Here is a 19,484-nt window from a genome sequence, read left to right as displayed (position 1 = left end):
CTTGACAAATCAGGTCCAGATTTAGACCACATGTGTCGACAGAGGCCGAAGCACTGCATGTTTTCTTTGCGAGCTGTTCCTGTTTCCTGTTTCTCCAGCAGGTGATTTCATTGACCAGCTCCTTCCCTCAAACCAAAGGAGGGTTGTTCATTTAAATCAATTGGAAAGAAGACCTGCAGTGTCTCGGCCCCCCCATGGCAGGAGTTTGACACCCCTGATTTGGAGCAATACTTCGCTCAGCAGTGTGCCGAAGGTGTGTTTACAATGCAAGCTTTCCTTACTCTGCTCACCATCATGACGGCTAAATAGTGCAGGGCATACTACGGAAGTGGATATGAGATGACGTCATCCTTGTAATACAACATTCCAACACTAGAGGTCAATAATGTTGTTGATCCGGGTGCATGGACTTCAACTTAGCAGATAAAGTAACCAAAACAAAGCATAATGCATGCCTGATTATAATAATGAGCATATATGACATTAAAATAGCGTCTTTATTGGCTGCACAGAGACAGCGCCTTCATTCAGACGTCCACTTGTCTCTACATGTGTACACAATCATTTTTTTGTCTTCACCCAGCACAGCTTGTTCCCCGCTCTGTCGCCTTTGGCCGTGCCTGGGCCAAGCAGGCCCACAAGGAGCAGGAATGTGACAGCGGCTGTAAATGGGAAGACTGCCTCGGTCATGTTTACAACATGAAGACAGGGAACACGAACTGGATGTATCGTAGTGTAAACAATCCCACGTGTCACATCATCGCGGATGCCTTTTTGCACCTGCTAAAAACACCGACTTTTCCTGAGAGAAAAATCATCTAGTCACACAGACAGAGCCCTGGTGTGTGCCGTCACCATTTATTATGACAACTGGCTCACATCCTGCCACCTGACTCAGCGTGGAAATGAGCAAGCACAACATGAAGCCAGGCTGCATCGGCGTGGGGATCAGCGGCCATGTTGCTGGCAGTCTTGTGGCTGCCTGGACCCGCCCTTGGAGCGAAACATGCCACTTGCCCGACACCCGTCTCTTTAATCGGAGCTTTTTTCCATCCCACTTTGAGCGTGTTATTATGAGACCTCACATAAAGACCTCACCTCCGTGGCAAGGTCTCTCCCCCTTCCTGTTTTCCTCTTTTGTGGTGTTAGGGTTAGGGCTAGGGCTACATCATCAAAAACCTTGTACAGAAACTTTATATGATAAAAATGTGAAGCTACATGGTTGTCTATGAAGTGTTTGGTGTTACCATTTGTGGGTGTCTGGGGGCGATGAATTGGGCGTACATTACTTTCTATGGGGAAATTTGCTTTGGTTAGAGTCCATTTTGGTTTGAGTCGGCCCTTCTGGGAGGAATTCACCGCTGGTGTGTCCATACTGTTCTACTCCAGTCCTGTAGCGCCATCTCCTGGACTGGGTGGGTCACTGCACAACTTGGGCCCCGATGCAAGCAGACTGTTAAATTCTGTTCCTTTTTGGACATGTGTGCCCTCGTTCTGCCAAGTTTCGCTCATTATTGATCAAACCCACAAGAAGTATTCATTTGAGGGCTTCTAGAAATAAAACCCGACCCGGCAATGTTCATACGTGTGATTGCATGACAGCGCGTGTTCACCTGCTTAAACCAAGTCTACCTTTATTATCTCAGCGGTGCGTATGCAGAGTTTAGTAGTACAGAGTGGAACAGCACATGCTGAACACGGTAATAAAAAGCACATGTATGGCATGACACATGTTAAGGGTTGTCACATGTTCTCATGTTGAAGTATTTGAGTTATTTGAGGCCCGAAGCCCCACGAGGTTAGGAGGAGGCGACGACGAGGAAGCGTCCTTTGGCTGAGCCCGCGATGCCTCTTCAGCACGCGAGCACGCCGTTCCGCTAGCAAAACATTCCTCCCACGGCCGACCGTCCAAGTTGCCACGATCGACTTGGCTAAGCTTCCTGAGAAAACAGGCAAAGGAGAGCGGAGGATATCCTGTTTGTGTCCGCTGATACGACAGGAGAAGGAGAAGCGCTGCGAGGGAGACCGCCTGCGTGTTTGCTTTGGCCGCTCTTTTCGCTGCTTTAGTCTTCTGGCTGCCATTTTGCTGTCCGCTAAAAGTGGGCTGCTAGGAGATTGGATTAGAGGCATCGGTCTGGCGTGGACGGCTACGGCTAAGCGCTGTGTCGTGTAGTAATCAGCATAATAATCACAATGATAATAACAATAATAATAATAAGGCCTCACATGGACGTGACGTGCCCCCCCTCAAACATCAGTCCTTTCAAAGCTGACCTTTAACCCCACCCGCTTCCTCCACAGAATTCCTGGCGGAGTCTGACGAGGCGTCTCTTTATCGCACTTCCGCTGCGTGAATGAAAACCTTGGTGTCGGAGCAGGACGAGGACGTCCAACCAGTCATCAAGGTCCTAAGCCCTGCGTGATGATGGTGGGCGTGCTTTGTCCTAAGTGGCGCACGTCACGCCGGCGTCCTCCACGTGCCCGCAGTTGGTCTTGCCCCACCCGGAGAACTTGCACTGGTGGATGGCGTCCTCCGAGCCCGTACACGCCACGTCGTCCATCCAGATGAAACCCGAGCCTGCAGCCACACGCGACACCGTGGCACTTCCTGTTGGGACTGCTGCATCCCCACCCGCTTTACCCGGTACCCAATCCAACAGTGGAAAAACTAACTTCAAACTATAAAATACAACGATAAAATCATAACAAAAAAGCATCGAATTATAAAATAAATAAGACAAATAAAAAATCCAATTCTAAAAAGTGTCTTCAAACTTTTGCCTTACAGAGGAAGCAAGTTACGGATGCGGCGTACCTTGTCCAAAGCGTGCCGTCTTATGGACCTCGGCCGCCGCTCGGTATCCCAGCATCCTGCAGACCACATCTCCGTCATTTTTGTCCCACACGTCGTCGCACACCGTCCCCCAGCGCCGCTCGTGGAAGACCTCCACGCGACCCTCGTGAGGACCTGAGCCGTTGACCAGGCGCACCAGGGTGTCCTCCACTGTGAAGACAACGGGCTGTGAAGCCAAAACGTGTCCACCAATCAACAGACTTCAATATGTCTAGCTCCGCCCCTTAGGTACAGGACTAGCCCCAGCCCTAACGCTAGCCCTAGCCCTAGTCCTAGCCCTAGTCCTAGTCCTAGTCCTAGTCCTTATTTTGTTGTCAAGCCACATGGTGAGAATGTCGTGGTTGCAGTCTGCTTGGTTTGCTGCCCTCTGGTGTCTGGTTCCAGCTCTGCAGAGGAACTCATCAGCTCCTTGAGGAGCAGGTGCTGCTGTTACTCATCAGCCTCTTCTTAAAGGGATAGTTGGGATTTTTTGACAGGAAGTGGTATGGCGCTCGGCGCTTTGCGGAGGTCTGCGCTCTCCGGTGCTTCTCTAGTTTGTACTCGGTTAGCTTCCCAGGGACCTTCTGTCACCGCCGTCTTTTGTTGTACTTTGTTCTCGCTCATCCTTGAGCACCGTTTGTCACCATGGAGGTGGTGTTTGTGTCTAGTCTACATGTCCAGCTCTACCAGCTGCAGGTAGAGAATGGGCAAAAAGCAGGAAGGAGAAGATCAACGACATCAATGAAATGACACAGAAGGTTCTTGCTGTGTCAGGTTCTCTGTGCCTTGGAACCTGACCTTTGCTGACGGAATGCCGACAGGCATCAATGGAAAACAGCCTCACCGATTTTGGATCCTTGGTCTCCCTTCTCCCCCTTCATGCCTCGTTCTCCTCTGTCACCTGCAGACAGCAGCACAGCACCATGGTCATGTACACACCATAAACATCTACTAGAAATATTCTCCTAAAGCAGCATCCCATCAATGGAATGAGAGGCTATCTCAGGAGCGTCCGTGGCCAATGAAAGCTGCTGGGCTTCATTTGCTTTCCTGTCACCGTGGCCCCCCCCCTCCTCATGTGGTCGCCTACCAGCCACGGCATCAGCCGCCCTTCCGGCAGCACCACATCCTCAACCGCTCCACCACCTCCAACTTCCATCAGCCCCAAACGCCCTCCTTGGCCGCAACAATCTGTCTTCACTCAGGAACCTCCTGTGGAATGTTCTTTGGTCCGCCACCATTTCACTCCTTTAGTCTGCACCTTTCATTTGTCTCCTTGGTGTAACCTTGCCCCCGGATGGATGGATGGATGGATGGATGGATGGATGAACAAATGGATGGATGAATGATGGATGGATGAATGGATGATGGCGCCATGATGAGGCCGTCACTGAAGATATCTGTGTGTCCATTTGTCCTTTTCATGGCCTTTCCACAAGCGCCCCCATTTGAGAAGTGGGTGCCCCCCATTGTGTTACCTTTTGGTCCGGCAGGTCCGATGTCTCCTTTGGCTCCTTGACCACCATCGACACCGACGGAGCCTTTCATACCACGAGGACCCTGCAGGCCTTTCTCCCCACCGAAGCCTTGAAAAAGAGGAATAACGGATTGTGTTATTGTTACGGCGAAACATGATGACAGCAGCCTTGTCTGCTCAGCTTATTTATTCGCTTTAATGCCTGGTCCAACTCGAGTAAAAACAGCTTGTAAGGGTGTCGTTTCAGAGCGACTATCTGGTCATCTCCACGGTGCCTTGATCACTAATCACTGAGGCGCTTCCATCAATAGATATGCTACACTGACGCTAGAAGGCTGGTCTAATAGCGTTGCCATGACTACATGTACGGATGTACAGTATATATCTATAAAATAGATATTTAAAATATAATATCCACACTCATATCCTCATAGCCTCCAAAACTAAAATATGTAGCGTTAGCCGCTGTGGTGAGGCGAGGCGTCGCTACGCCAGTAAGGTAGTTCTTGGATGTAACAATGTTGATAATAATAATAACCTTCTTCTTGGAGGTGGAATAGGTGTGTCCCTTCGGACCTCTTTTTATACCTTTAGAAGACACAGGAGACAAGGACGTGTTCATGCCTGACGATGTCCAGCGGTGGAGCGTGTCTTTAGGCTTGTGTTGGAAGTGGACGTATCAAAACACGTATCAAAGATGGCGGTGTGACATGACGAGAGCGGAGAGGAGGAGCCGCTGTCGGCCATTCAGAGTGAAAGCGGTAAGAGGAGCTCCATCCAGCAGGTTTTGTTCTGGTTCCCTTTGCGCCCGCTAATACAAGCCATCTCCAGAGTGTGTTTACACTTCAGCCTCTCCAAGCTAACGTGCTAATGAGTAACACATGTTGTGAGTGAAGCGTATTCATATTAATAAACGGACTGTTGGACTACAGTGGAATGTCGCTTTTCATCAGGAATCTGTCCAATAAAAACGGAAGGGAAACACAAATGTTTCATCTGTTCCAGACACCCAAACATGGTGAAATACATCCAGTGTCCTTCACGCTGTGATGGATCAATACATGACTTCTGTTTCTTGGTTGAATATGTCCTACTATGAATAAAAACAACATATTCCAGCAAATTCCACTTATTCTTGACAGCATGTACTACTTGCAGTATTTTGCCCATTTGGAGGTTTGACAGGGTTCAACGTGTAATATTGTTATTTTTCATGTGTTGGTGCATAGCAACACATGTGCGGAGGATGGCATGAGAGCCCGTCCAAATACTTTCATTTGTTTTCGCTGGCTGATCCCAACAATAAGGGACTTGGAAACGTGCAAATCTGACTAATGCTTTTTATATTCCATTTCATAACAGCTTCCCGGACGCTTTGCACGTGTTGCTGCTCTAGAGAACTGATCCTCGGATGGAGGGGTCGGGGACGACATGGCATAAAGTACACCCAAATCACGTACTGGTCATCCCTTGTTTATGGCGGGTCATTGGTTCCAGACCGATCCAAATCTCGGATTGGCAGACCCTAGCCCTAGCTCTAACCCTAGCCCTAAATATCCATCAACTGACACATTAGAAGACGGAATGTTCCATTTTGCAGGTGACTGGGTGTATTTATACTGGGTGTATTTATACCGGGTGTATTTCTGTGTACTACGATTGCAGGTACCAACCTCTTAAACCCGTCAATCCAGGAGCCCCGGGGGGGCCCAGCGGCCCCGTGTCTCCCTTCTCTCCTTTTGGCCCCGGGGGCCCTGCGGGAAGACATGAAACCCTTTTTCAGTGACTTTTAGACATGCGCTCACTCACTGCAGCACTTCATTAGGTCCACCTCCGCATGAGATCCAGTCCAGGACCAAGACACGCAGGCACGCGTGCCCATGTGCTCGCCTGCTTGGGGTCTGGGGGGCCAGGACACGGTGTACGCTAAGACCGGCACCATGAGACTGGCCCACAGACCTGGGAGGACATCACATCATCCCGATTGGCCAGGAAGCGCTTTGGTGCCCTGGCAGGCTGGCAGAGGCTGGCAGAGGCTGGCATGGGTTGCCACATGGGAGGCGTGTCTAATGAAAGGACCACGTGAGGTTTTGGAGTGGACCTTGGTCCACATCCCCGCGTGGGAGGAGAAGCTCGGACCTCCAGATGTGCACCTTCTATAAAAGTGACGTTCTTCAGGGCCAAGGTGTGCTCCCAGTCCTTCAGACGGAGGTCCTCAGTGATGGTGTTCAGGATCTCCATCTCGTTCCTCAGCTGCGCCTCGGTGTGGACGTGCGTCACCCACAGACTGGACGTGTCTTCTGTAATGTTGCCGATCTGGATCTAAACACGCAGCCTTCAGTCGCGACGCAGGATGAACGCCACGATGGCGTCGTACCTGCAAGTCTTGGATCTTCAGGTGGTGAACGTTGATGTCGTTGCTGAAGGTGTGATTGACGGCTCCCACCGTCCAGTTGACCTCGTCCAGCTTCTCTCTCAGCCCGTTCACCTGGCCCGAGGTCTCCCTTGGGAACACACGCCAATGCGGTCAGGCTAAGCTAGGCTAAGTTAGCGTCAAGACGCTACCTGAGCAGCAGGTGCTGGTCGTGCAGCCAAGAGGAGGTCCGGGCCACCTCGTCGCTCAGGCCCGTCAGGTTCCTGCCGGCCGAGTTGCTGAAGGAGGCCAGCCGGTCGTCCAGCTGCAGCAGGTAGCCCTCGGAGTGGAGGGAGTGAGCCTGCATGCTCCTCATGTCCACCTCCAGGCTCTGTGAGGTGCAGGCCGAGACGGGAGAAGAAGAACGCAAAGAAAGAAAGAACCGAACCAAACATCACGTTGCCATCCAAACATTTGTTGCAGGAAAAGTGATATGTGACGTAGAACAGATATTATATATTATATATAAAATATATAAAATATATTATATATTATATATAAAATATATTATATATTATATATAAAATATATTATATATTATATATAAAATATATTATATATTATATATAAAATATATTATATATTATATATAAAATATATTATATATTATATATAAAATATATTATATATTATATATAAAATATATTATATATTATATATAAGTTGTGCCTGCTGGGGCGCTGCAATGACGTCAACCCCCCTGGCTCCCTCTGGTGGACAGAGGTTGCATGGCAGCGCCATCCATCCATCCATCCATCCATCCATCCATCCATCCATCCAGGTCAGACATCCTCGTCAAGACAAGGCTTCTCTACACATCTTAAAGCTGCCAGTCAACAAGCTAAGCCTCGCCTGATGCTGCTCACCTTGAGCAGAAGCTCCAGCCTCTGCAGCCAGTCGCTGTGGTTCTGGAAGAGGTTCTCCAGCTTCCAGATGTTCTCCAGGATGTCACCCTGAGAGTTCTCCATCAGCAGATGCTGCCGCTGCGAGGTCGTCTGGGAGCGAGACACTGCCGGGACGAGCAAAGGAAGACGCTGTCGGTTAGTTAGTTAGTTCCTTCCGACTCCTTACCTGCCAGGCAGTACAATCATCTAACCCAGAACCAGGAGCCCCGAGCCCCGAGGTCTCATCTCCCAGCAACAGCGAGAGATTTGGTCACATGCATCACGGCCGTCAGCCTGGACGGCGGCGGTGTGCTTAATGTAGAGCAGATGGGGGGGGGGGCTCTCTAGGGGGCCCAATCTTCAATCTACACCAGGGCGTCCACAGCTCCTCGTGCCGAACATGAAAGGATCCATCTTTCTACCATATGCTAAGGACAGTATACAATACATAACGTACAGTACATAATATACGATGGAATATACAGTACATAACGTACAGTACATAATATACGATGAAATATACAGTACATAACATACAGTACATAATATACGATGGAATATACAGTACATAATGTATAGTACATAATATACGATGGAATATACAGTACATAACGTACAGTACATAATATACGATGGAATATACAGTACATAACGTACAGTACATAATATACGATGAAATATACAGTACATAACATACAGTACATAATATACGATGGAATATACAGTACATAACATACAGTACATAATATACGATGGAATATACAGTACATAATGTATAGTACATAATATACGATGGAATATACAGTACATAACGTACTGTATATTCCATCCGGCTGTGTTGGTGAAAACATATTATTATTATTATTATTATATTATATTATTATATTGTAACCTCCATTTTCCAAAAATGACACCGCTATTTGTCGTTTTCTTTGTTTCTTATATTAAGACTTTTTTTTATTTAAGACTAAGATTTTCATATTTCAACTTTCTATGTACTAAAATGATATTCTTGTCAAATTGTTGGATTCGGCCTTCCGGGACGCACGCTTCCAGAACAGACCAAGTTTATCCGGACAGCAGGCTGCCGATGTTCCATCCGGGTGAAAACCAAGGGGAACATTTTGTGGATCCCAAAGGCTGAGACGATCCCGTCTTCACGTCGTGTTGACCTCACGTTGCCTGGCAACCCGCTTCAAAGCTTAGCAGCCAGCGGCGTGACGCCACAATCACGTCATCCATGCAGGTGTTAAGGCAAGTGATTCATGGGGGGGGGGCTCCCACTGGGCCCATGAAGTGTTTTGTCATAAGTTGGAGGCCCTCAGCATCAGCTGCTTTTGGAATGAAGCGGTACGTCCTGGTCCCAGATCTGGTCCCAGACCCGGTCCTTCCAGCCAGCAGGACGTGTTGCACAACCTCCCTCCACGGATGGAGGCGAGAAGGAGGGCAGCTTGGAAGGTAATTGCATTCCTGACTGACACCAAGTCACCGTCTTGCATTGTGAGTGCGCTCGGAGAAGATAAACGTCCCGCAGAGCGATGCTCGCCGTGCCTGCTGGCTCCATGGTTACTAAGCTAGCACGTTAGCGCCCGGCACGGACGGCTTTCGTAATAATCAGCCTTTTCCTCGCCAGTGTCCACGTGACAAAGACGAGCAGCAGGGAGACTATATGACAGGGGTGTCCAAAGTGCAGCCCGGGGGCCGTTTGTGGCCTGGGTTTTTTTTTATTGGCCCTGTTCTAAACAAACCCCCCAACAATGAAACAAATACATTTTTGAATGAAAGTAAAGTTTATGCTCATTTGTAACCCGCAAGACATGCTGGGAAGCAGACTTCCCCAGCGGGACCTGAATTGTGTCTTTCACGTTTGCTGTAGACGTGATGAGGAACACTGCAGCAAGAAAAAAGAGGGGGGGGGTGGGGGGTCATCCAAGAAAAGGAGGGAGTGAGACATCCAATTAGCTGGTACATGTTCATGATGGCCTCACGTACCTTTCCCTGCTCTGTGCTCTGTGTGTGTGTGTGTGTGTGTGTGTGTGTGCATGTGTGTGTGTACGTGTGCACGTGTGCGTGTGTGTGTACGACTCCCTCTGGGGGAACTTTGGGACGTTGCCCAGGCACTTTTCTTCTTCAGAGAAACACATTAGGGAAGACTTTATGTTCTCACAGTCAATTTAAAGCTGCTGGGATGGCGTGCACGTGTACGTGCACTAGTAGTGTGTGTGTTTGTGTGTCCATGTTTGTCTACTTAGAGTTCTTCGGGGGAGGGGGGGGTAGAGTTAAGACTAGGGGCCGACACGAGGAATGGTACCGATAGATCCTGGAACAGTAGAAATAGCTCAGCTCACAGAAACGCTCCAATGAGGCCAGACTACTCGTACCGCACGGGTGAGCAAACCAAGCGCTCCTTTTTCTTCCTGCCTGCGAACTTGTAAACAAACATTCCCTTTATGAGGAGGACATTACGACTTGTACGCTTCTCCACGAAGGGGAAGAACCTCATCAGCCACCTGACACGCCAGCCATGCCGCGTTTGAAAAGAGACCTACGTGGCGTGACAGCGGCCGCTCGGAGTGTGTACCCGAATACACCTGAATGCACCGAGTGTACCAAGCGTACCTGTTGAAACATCATGACAGAGGGGGAGGAGCCATCTGCTGTGGCCCAGCAAGGAACAATGTCTTCATAAGCAGCTGACATGATGGACATGGAGCCTTGGTGGCTTGGTGACGATGGCAACGTTCCATCCTCCATCATCCTTGAAGACGTCCCACAAGTGTAAAAAGAAGTGAAGCCGTGTTCCTGGTAGAAGGAGTTGATGGACGGTACCGTGGTGCAGATATTTCTGCAAAGAAGCTGTCGTAGAGTCGTCAAGATGACAAAGTGTTGCTTTTTAAAAAGCGTGCGCATAAAGCTTGGCGCTGTCTTTGAAAGCGGATCAGAGTGACATTTCACCATTTTTGGCCTTTTTCTAAACAGGCAGACACATCTGGTTCACATTGTGGCCTGCGTTTTATCTCCAAGTGTGCTGTTTTTTCTTGGGACAAGCCCTCAAAGGGAGCTCAAGTGACCCCCCCACGTGCAGTTAGCGTGTAGTCCAGGTGTGTGTGTTTTGGATTTGAAGCACATTTCCCCGTAGGAAACAACAGCAATGGAATTTATCCGTTCCAGGGTCAAACTGTCACCGTGGTGTACAGCAGGGGTGTCCAAAGTAGCCCGTGGTGTTTTGGATTGGCCCTCGGCATATTCTAAAATAGAATTAACATTTCATTTAATTTTTTAAAAAAACAAAAATGAACAAAACAAAAGCAAAAATGGAAAAAAATGGCCACGAAAACATTAAGATAGAGTTTGAAGTATGAAAAAAGAGGAAGACAAACAGACATGTGTTCATGTTTACCAAGGATTGTGGATGATGGGCCAAAATGTTGGTGACACAAGACTTTAAATATCCACCCACCCATCCACCCACCCATCCACCCATCCATCCATCCATTATGATGGAAATGAATTTACCAGAGTTGGTCCTGGAGCCAGTGCAGGGCCATAAAGAAGGAAGGACTGTACGACTGTATGCTTTGTAGAGAGTCTGATGTTGGCCTTTTTGCAGCTTGACCACAATTGGTTCCTTGTGAAACCTAACTTTATTTCACCAGGGAGAAAAAGCAAGCCAGGCCTGTGAGGCAATCAGCAAAACATCCCAAACGTCACGTCTCGTCTGTCACAGCTGCCTTTCCCTTGAAGACACTCAATCTTCTAACGGGAATTCTCTTCCCTGGCAGTCAGCTGGCATGCTGCTGCCCTGTCCACCACAACAGGAAACACACCTTAGATGGTCCAATGGAGGTCCATCCAGCTATTTGCAATGAAGCCAACACCAATGGTACGCCCAATGTTCCAGCTACATGTGCTTTTGGCTCAACTTGGCTAACGGAATGTTAGCATGCTAAACTGCAAACACACAGCTGATGATGATGATGATGATGATGATGGAAGCGCCGTAAAAAACTCCACACCTCCCTCTACTACATCTCCACACCACCCTCTACTACATCTCGACTACATCTCCACACCACCCTCTCCTACATCTCTACTACATCTCCACACCACCCTCTACTACATCTCTACTACATCTCCACACCACCCTCTACTACATCTCTACTACATCTCCACACCACCCTCTACTACATCTCGGCTACATCTCCACACCACCCTCTACTACATCTCTACTACATCTCCACACCACCCTCTACTACATCTCGGCTACATCTCCACACCACCCTCTACTACATCTCTACTACATCTCCACACCACCCTATCCTACATCTCTACTACATCTCCACACCACCCTCCTCGTCCTTCTACTCACTCATCAGCCTCTTCTCGTCTTCCCTCGTCTATGAACAATTTGGACTTTTGCAAGGAGGCCCCTGTGTAAGCTTCACAGTGCACACATGAACACACGCACACACACACACACGCACACACACACACACACACACACACACACACGGTGTGTGTTGGACAGAAGGCATCCTGCCAGGGTTTTTCCAAGGGTTTTTTCCCTAATCAACTTGGAGGAGTAGAAGGCGAGTGATATGAAGTCATATACAGTACAGAAGATGTACTTAACTACATGTGCATGTACATGTACACACAAAGCGTACGCAGTACAGGATCAGCTTACTATACAGGAAGTGGAGGAAACACAAGAGACCCAAGACAGACCCAAGAGATCCAAGAGACCCAAGAGACCGGTCAGCCGTCAGCGACTTCTTCCACACCACACTCATCCAAGCATGTGTAGGTCCACCATGCAGAAGGAAGGCATGAGGACACGTACCTTCCCTGCTAACACTTCCTCAGCTAAGCCAGCCATGATGCACGTTCCTAGACACCTGGAGTATTCTCTATTTATACCTCTATGGCACAGCACTAGCCCAGGGATGTATGTATGCTGTATGCTGTATACTGTATACTGTATGCTGTATGCTGTATGCTGTATGCTGTATGCTGTATACTGTATGCTGTATGCTGTATACTGTATACTGTATGCTGTATGCTGTATGCTGTATACTGTATGCTGTATACTGTATGCTGTATGCTGTATACTGTATGCTGTATACTGTATACTGTATACTGTATGCTGTATACTGTATGCTGTATACTGTATGCTGTATGCTGTATACTGTATGCTGTATGCTGTATGCTGTATGCTGTATGCTGTATGCTGTATACTTTATGCTGTATGCTGTATACTGTATGCTGTATGCTGTATGCTGTATACTGTATGCTGTATGCTGTATACTGTATGCTGTATACTGTATACTGTATGCTGTACGCTGTATACTGTATGCTGTATGCTGTATACTGTATGCTGTATACTGTATACTGTATGCTGTATACTGTATGCTGTATGCTGTATACTGTATGCTGTATACTGTATGCTGTATGCTGTATGCTGTATACTGTATGCTGTATGCTGTATACTGTATGCTGTATACTGTATACTGTATGCTGTACGCTGTATACTGTATGCTGTATGCTGTATACTGTATGCTGTATACTGTATACTGTATGCTGTACGCTGTATACTGTATGCTGTACATAAAGAAAATATACTGTACATACACAGGACAAGCACGTGTCTAAAAGTCAGCTAGACTGTGTTGGAGAACATGCATGCCATGGAAGTTAGATGTTGGGGGGGCTCATATTCCACCGCATTTACCCCCCCCCCCGTGGGACTTCATTGTTGGCGTTTCACTTTACTCTGACCATGACTTGTTTATTCAATGTGTGTGTTCTACTCTACTCTACGCTACACTAACACAAGGAAATTAGCTTTACCCCCCCCCCCCCCAACATACTGCACTGTGTGTGTGTGTGTGTGTGTGAAGGATGGCTGATGGACATGAAACTCTTTCCATATGCAAACATATTGATCTCAGACGTTGAAGCTAACCACTCAAGCTAACTAGAAATGCCTTTGCTTTCGTAGACCACCATAACGTACGCCAGCGGGCATCCCCCGATACTAACCTGCCAGGCCGAGTCCCAAGATGGTGAGAAGAAGGAGCACGTAGAGCGCCGCGATGGCGTACTTGACGCCGGACAGGGAGTTGAGCGGGCCGCAACACTGCTCCGCTTTCCTGCGCCGCCTCCCGGAACCTGAACACCACAGAAACATGGCACCCGAAACGGTTTAAGACCACTTCAGGGACAATGAGAAACCACATTTGGCACTCAGAATGCAACACGTAAAGCGTGATCTTTGGACGTTTGCCTCGCCTCTTGATGGAAAGCACGCCTCCACTCAAGAATGTTGCTAAACATCCTCTTCATATGTTGGGACAATATGTTGATCTTACACGTACATATACATATACGTACATACGCTTTATCATTTCATCTTATGTTGATATGTTGATCTTACACGTACATATACGTACATACGCTTTATCATTTCATCTTATGTTGATATGTTGATCTTACACGTACATATACGTACATACGCTTTATCATTTCATCTTATGTTGATATGTTGATCTTACACGTACATATACGTACATACGCTTTATCATTTCATCTTATGTTGATCTTACACGTACATATACGTACATACGCTTTATCATTTCATCTTATGTTGATCTTACACGTACATATACGTACATACGCTTTATCATTTCATCTTATGTTGATATGTTGATCTTACACGTACATATACATATACGTACATACGCTTTATCATTTCATCTTATGTTGATATGTTGATCTTACACGTACATATACGTACATACGCTTTATCATTTCATCTTATGTTGATCTTACACGTACATATACGTACATACGCTTTATCATTTCATCTTATGTTGATATGTTGATCTTACACGTACATATACGTACATACGCTTTATCATTTCATCTTATGTTGATATGTTGATCTTACACATACATATACGTACATACGCTTTATCATTTCATCTTATGTTGATATGTTGATCTTACACGTACATATACGTACATACGCTTTATCATTTCATCTTATGTTGATATGTTGATCTTACACGTACATATACGTACATACGCTTTATCATTTCATCTTATGTTGATATGTTGATCTTACACGTACATATACGTACATACGCTTTATCATTTCATCTTATGTTGATCTTACACGTACATATACGTACATACGCTTTATCATTTCATCTTATGTTGATATGTTGATCTTACACGTACATATACATACGCTTTATCATTTACAGCCTCCCCATGGTGCGTTACATGTCTTATTTTCTCTTGTTATGTTGGGTAGCATGAGTGGAAAGGTGACTATAGGGGTGTTATTGGATGTCCAGACAGCTCTAATCACTTCTTCCTTTATGGATGATTTATGTTCCATCTAATAATAGTAATAATAATAGTAAAGTTGGCCTTTATGGATGTTTATGTTCCATCTAATAATAGTAATAATAATAGTAAAGATGGCCTTTATGGATGTTTATGTTCCATCTAATAATAGTAATAATAATAGTAAAGTTGGCCTTTATGGATGTTTATGTTCCATCTAATAATAGTAATAATAATAGTAAAGTTGGCCTTTATGGATGTTTATGTTCCATCTAATAATAGTAATAATAATAGTAAAGATGGCCTTTATGGATGTTTATGTTCCATCTAATAATAGTAATAATAATAGTAAAGTTGGCCTTTATGGATGTTTATGTTCCATCTAATAATAGTAATAATAATAGTAAAGATGGCCTTTATGGATGTTTATGTTCCATTTAATAATAGTAATAATAATAGTAAAGTTGGCCTTTATGGATGTTTATGTTCCATTTAATAATAGTAATAATAATAGTAAAGTTGGCCTTTATGGTCCATACAAGAAAGCTTTTTCTACTATTATTCTTATTATTCTTCAGCCACAGGTTGACCTCTGTGAACATCTTCTGAATGGATCCGTGCCAAGCATGACACCTTGTAATGAAACAGCAAAGGTTCCATGAAGCAGACACCCAGAAGGGCGGCCATAAAAGCAAGTATCTGTATGAAACACAGCCAGTTTAGGGACATGATGATCTTCTAATGAGCGCCCATCTTCGTGTCATGTTGGCTCGCCTCGCACTCTTTAAGCTGAAACATCTTGCAGCCGCTTTCATTTTGGACCATGTCGCTACACACACACACACACACACACACGCATGCTTCCCGTATATGATGAAGAACACACACAGGAAGTCAAAGGCAGCTGTCTCAGATGTGTCACGTGCTTGGAATGTATAGAAGACGCACAGACAGCACGACGCAGCAACTTGGCATCACGCAAACAGGAAGTGGACCAGCAGCAGACGCTGCCTTGCTTCCTGATAGCGTGCTACACCGCTGAGCGAGCTAAGCTAAGCTAAGCTGAACCACAGGCATGAACCCGGGCAAGGTTTACGTGAAGCAAAGCGCGAAAGTGCACTTTGAAGGCTAACTTCCTGTTTGTGTGACTTGACAATCCTAACAAGTGAAGTAGGATTCCCATCTGTTCATCCATCCATCCATCCATCATCCATCGTACCGCCCTTCCCCCCATCAACAGTTCAATAAAACATGGCTTCCTCCTCCTCCTCGTGCTCACCTTCATCACACAGGTTGAGTTTGGACAGGTTGCGTCCATCGTAGGCGTCCTCGTACATGGAGGTGTTCTCCTGCTCCTCGTAGGTTGTCAGGTACATGCTCTTGGTCTCCATTCTCCTGGTTGCACACACACACACGTACACACACGTACACACACGTACACACACGTACACACACGTACACACACGTACACACACGTACACACACGTACACACACGTACACACACGTACACACACACGTACACACACGTACACACACACGTACACACACGAAGAGAGATGGGACATGCAGGTTAAGACAAGGCTGTCCAAGCTAAACAGAGCAGCAGGAAGTGCTTGCGGCGTGGAGGCTGTGGTGGTATTTGTGATTGTACCTCCTTCCATCCGTATCCATATCGCCGTGTAGCATAAAGTACGTATGACATGCAAGGTTACTTGGCGGCCAGGAAAATGGGGAAAAAATGGGGAAAAAACCCACGACTACACGACTACTACTAAAAATGGATGAGTCTGCAGTGGTTTTACAAGAAGAAAGCCAAAATAGTCTGAAGAAAACAATTCCAGAAAAAAATGCTATTTCAGTAAAGCTACCATAAGAAAAGAAGAAGAAGAAGTTGTCACTTTGGGGAAAATCAGCTTGGGGGAAGCTAGAACGCCATGGGAATAAAGTCCAAATTACAAGAAGAAATATAGAAGTTGATAACACAGCTGTAGTTTTATGAAAATAAATTCAAAATGTTCACAACCAAAAAGTTCATTCGGAAGAGAAAAAAGTTGCTATCTATGAGAATAAAGTTGGAACATTGTGAGTTAACATAAAGCTGAAAAAGATGATTTATGATAGATGATATATTATTTATAATACAGTATGATGAGGAGCAAATATGATGGGAATAAAGCCATCACTTCCAGTAGAACTATCGTCACGGTTGTATGAGGAGTAGATGTGACAAAGTGAGAGGGACATCACGTGGAATCACAAACGGAGGTCCCGGCGCCTGCCTGTGTGCGTCACATGACCTGGGATCCCCACGCTCCTCTCCCGCCAAGCGAGGAGCCCGGCAGTTCCAGGCCGAGGACCACAAAGGCGAGGTGTGGCACGGCTGCTCCCAGCGGGAGATCTCCGCCTGGACTTTCTCATGAAGGAGGGACTAAAGCCAGCCCGCTCCGGCTATTGAGGCTGCTAGGAGATCCGCCTCAAGCGTGTTTGCATGGCACGGTGTGCGTTGGGGGGGTGGGGGCGGGGGTGGGGGTTAGGGTGGGAAAGCAAAGAGTCACCTTGCTCCGCTCTCATCAAACACAGCAGTTTCCCATGGAGCTCACGCTTAGGACTGCTATGAAGCACGGCCACTCGATGAAGGCATCTGAGCAACAAGTCATGGCTGATGAAGACAAAGTGGGCTGCAATACCAGGCGGCCACCAGCAGGGGCGCTGTGGTGATCTTATAGCCTGCACTCTACTGTTGGATCGTGGTTTATTTAGGCTATTATTGTTCTGTATGTGTTTAATCTGACTGGAGACGTTTGTGATGTACCTGCTCGCCTCCTGTGGTCTCTGTGCCTTTCATGTTTATTTCATTGATTTGATTGATTTGATTGATTTGATTGATCACGCTGGTTCCTGGATCGGAATGGATATGCTAAACATTACTGCACGCTAAAAGTCACCCCATGGGTCACAGGTCAGGCTTTTACTCAATACGACACCTAGAATGTGCCCCGGGGGTGTCCAACAGGCAGCCCGGGGGCCCTTTGGGGCCCACCACGCACATTCTAAACAATGAACAGCATTAAAAGTCAGCAGGAATTTTACAATAATAATCAAAAGAGACAAAAATGTGTAATCTAAGAAGAACAAGGATCATTTGACAGGAATAATGTAAAAAAAATAACATTGACATATTAAAGACAGATGTTTCCTCTTTTGATACTAGTTACTAATACTGTGAAAATAAAGTCATAATATCAGGGGATAAAAATTGAAGAACGACTTTGAAGAATGTTGAAATCAAATGTTGGAAAATCAAAAAAAGATGACAGCAAAAATGGGTAAAAAGATGAGAGTGGGTTGCCATGGATACTAGCATTTGTCAGCTGGGCTATGACATACAGAGTATAGAGTATACCTCGTTAGCATATGGGTTAGGGTGCTCTTTCTCTTCGTGTTCCTGGCTGGAGGAGATCGAGTATGAATACAAATATTAATAAAGTATAAAACACTGCATGAGAAGAGGAGGTTACCTCCTTCGCAAAACAAACAGTAATCTCTGCAAAGGAAACTCCCGCTCTGCTTTGTATCTTCCCGGCGTCCCATGCCTGCAACGCCCACAGCAGCTAGCATCAGCTAGCATCACACGCTGCTGGCGTGATTTAGCTCATCCTACTTCCTCCTCCAGTTTCCTTCATTTGGACTGAGAATACTTATGAACTCATATTACTTCATTAGTACTGGATACTATACTTAGTGTGTCTGCATGTGTGTGAGTATGCATTAGTATGTAGAGTACGCATTAGTATATGTAGAGTATGCATTAGTATGTAGAGTATGTATGATATATGACAACTTTACTCCTTGCTTTCTTTGTTTTTCACAATATTAGAAAAAAAGACATCTTTCTTTAATAATTCCTCTTCATGCTAGGAAGATGATGTTATTTTCCCTCCTAATATTCCAACATTATTCCTGTACAATTACAATATTTTCTTGTCATATTTTGGCGTTATTCTTGTCAAATGACTGCAGGTTACTCCATTATTTTCCCACTTTTTAGTTTTCTTGCTAAATAACGTTTTTAGACTGTGCATTGTGCTGCCAAAGGCCCCCGCGCCACACTTTGGACACCACTGTTAATGAGAAGCAACAATTGAGTGTGCGGGTCGATCCTAGTATGCATGTAGTAAGTATGTACCAGACAGTACGTACAGTACATACTGTATGTACAGTATGTACTGCAGGTACATAAAGTACATGGCATAAAGTTTCTCACATTCAATCCCCGAGGCTGCACGAGCAGGTGTTCCTAATAAAGTGGCCGACAAAAGTCAAGACAAAACAAGTTTCCCGCTCACCTCGTCAGAAGGAAGAAGTGGAATTCACAGCTCCGCTGGGATCTTCATGGCCGAGCAGACGTCCGCGAGTTCCACGCGTGGAATGGAAGGAAGCAAGGAAGGAAGGAAGAAGGCACTAGGCTACAACAGTCAGCTCAACCCCCTCCCCTCCCCACCCCCCCAAAAACATCATGGCGT

At 46.2% G+C, this 19,484-nt stretch overlaps 1 protein-coding gene across 3 annotated transcripts; it reads right to left on the bottom strand.

The window, feature by feature from the left end:
• Positions 1–515: 515 nt before the first annotated feature.
• On the bottom strand, positions 516–19,453 carry scara5 (scavenger receptor class A, member 5 (putative)). Of its 3 annotated transcripts, none has more exons than XM_058078130.2 (12): positions 19,308–19,453; positions 16,240–16,355; positions 13,650–13,778; positions 7,590–7,732; positions 6,876–7,054; positions 6,688–6,814; positions 6,464–6,632; positions 5,984–6,064; positions 4,312–4,419; positions 3,678–3,734; positions 2,816–3,004; positions 516–2,635 (listed from the first exon to the last, which is right to left on the bottom strand). In XM_058078130.2, the coding sequence occupies exons 2-12, from the start codon at positions 16,349–16,351 to the stop codon at positions 2,445–2,447; spliced, it is 1,485 nt and encodes a 494-aa protein (XP_057934113.2). In that variant the 5' UTR covers positions 16,352–16,355; positions 19,308–19,453; the 3' UTR covers positions 516–2,444. The 3 variants fall into 3 exon arrangements, with proteins under 3 accessions (XP_057934113.2, XP_057934134.2, XP_078650867.1); XM_058078151.2 differs by having other exon boundaries at positions 516–2,578; XM_078794741.1 differs by lacking the exon at positions 516–2,635 and having other exon boundaries at positions 2,911–3,523.
• Between the last annotated feature and the right edge of the window lie 31 nt (positions 19,454–19,484).

This window comes from Doryrhamphus excisus, linkage group LG11 (genome assembly GCF_037039965.1).
Source record: "Doryrhamphus excisus strain RoL-2023G ecotype Guam linkage group LG11, RoL_Dexc_Guam_v1.1, whole genome shotgun sequence".
Classification (NCBI taxonomy): domain Eukaryota; kingdom Metazoa; phylum Chordata; class Actinopteri; order Syngnathiformes; family Syngnathidae; genus Doryrhamphus; species Doryrhamphus excisus.
The sequence above is the reverse complement of the archived record's forward strand: the minus strand, read 5'-3'. Positions and strand labels throughout refer to the sequence as shown.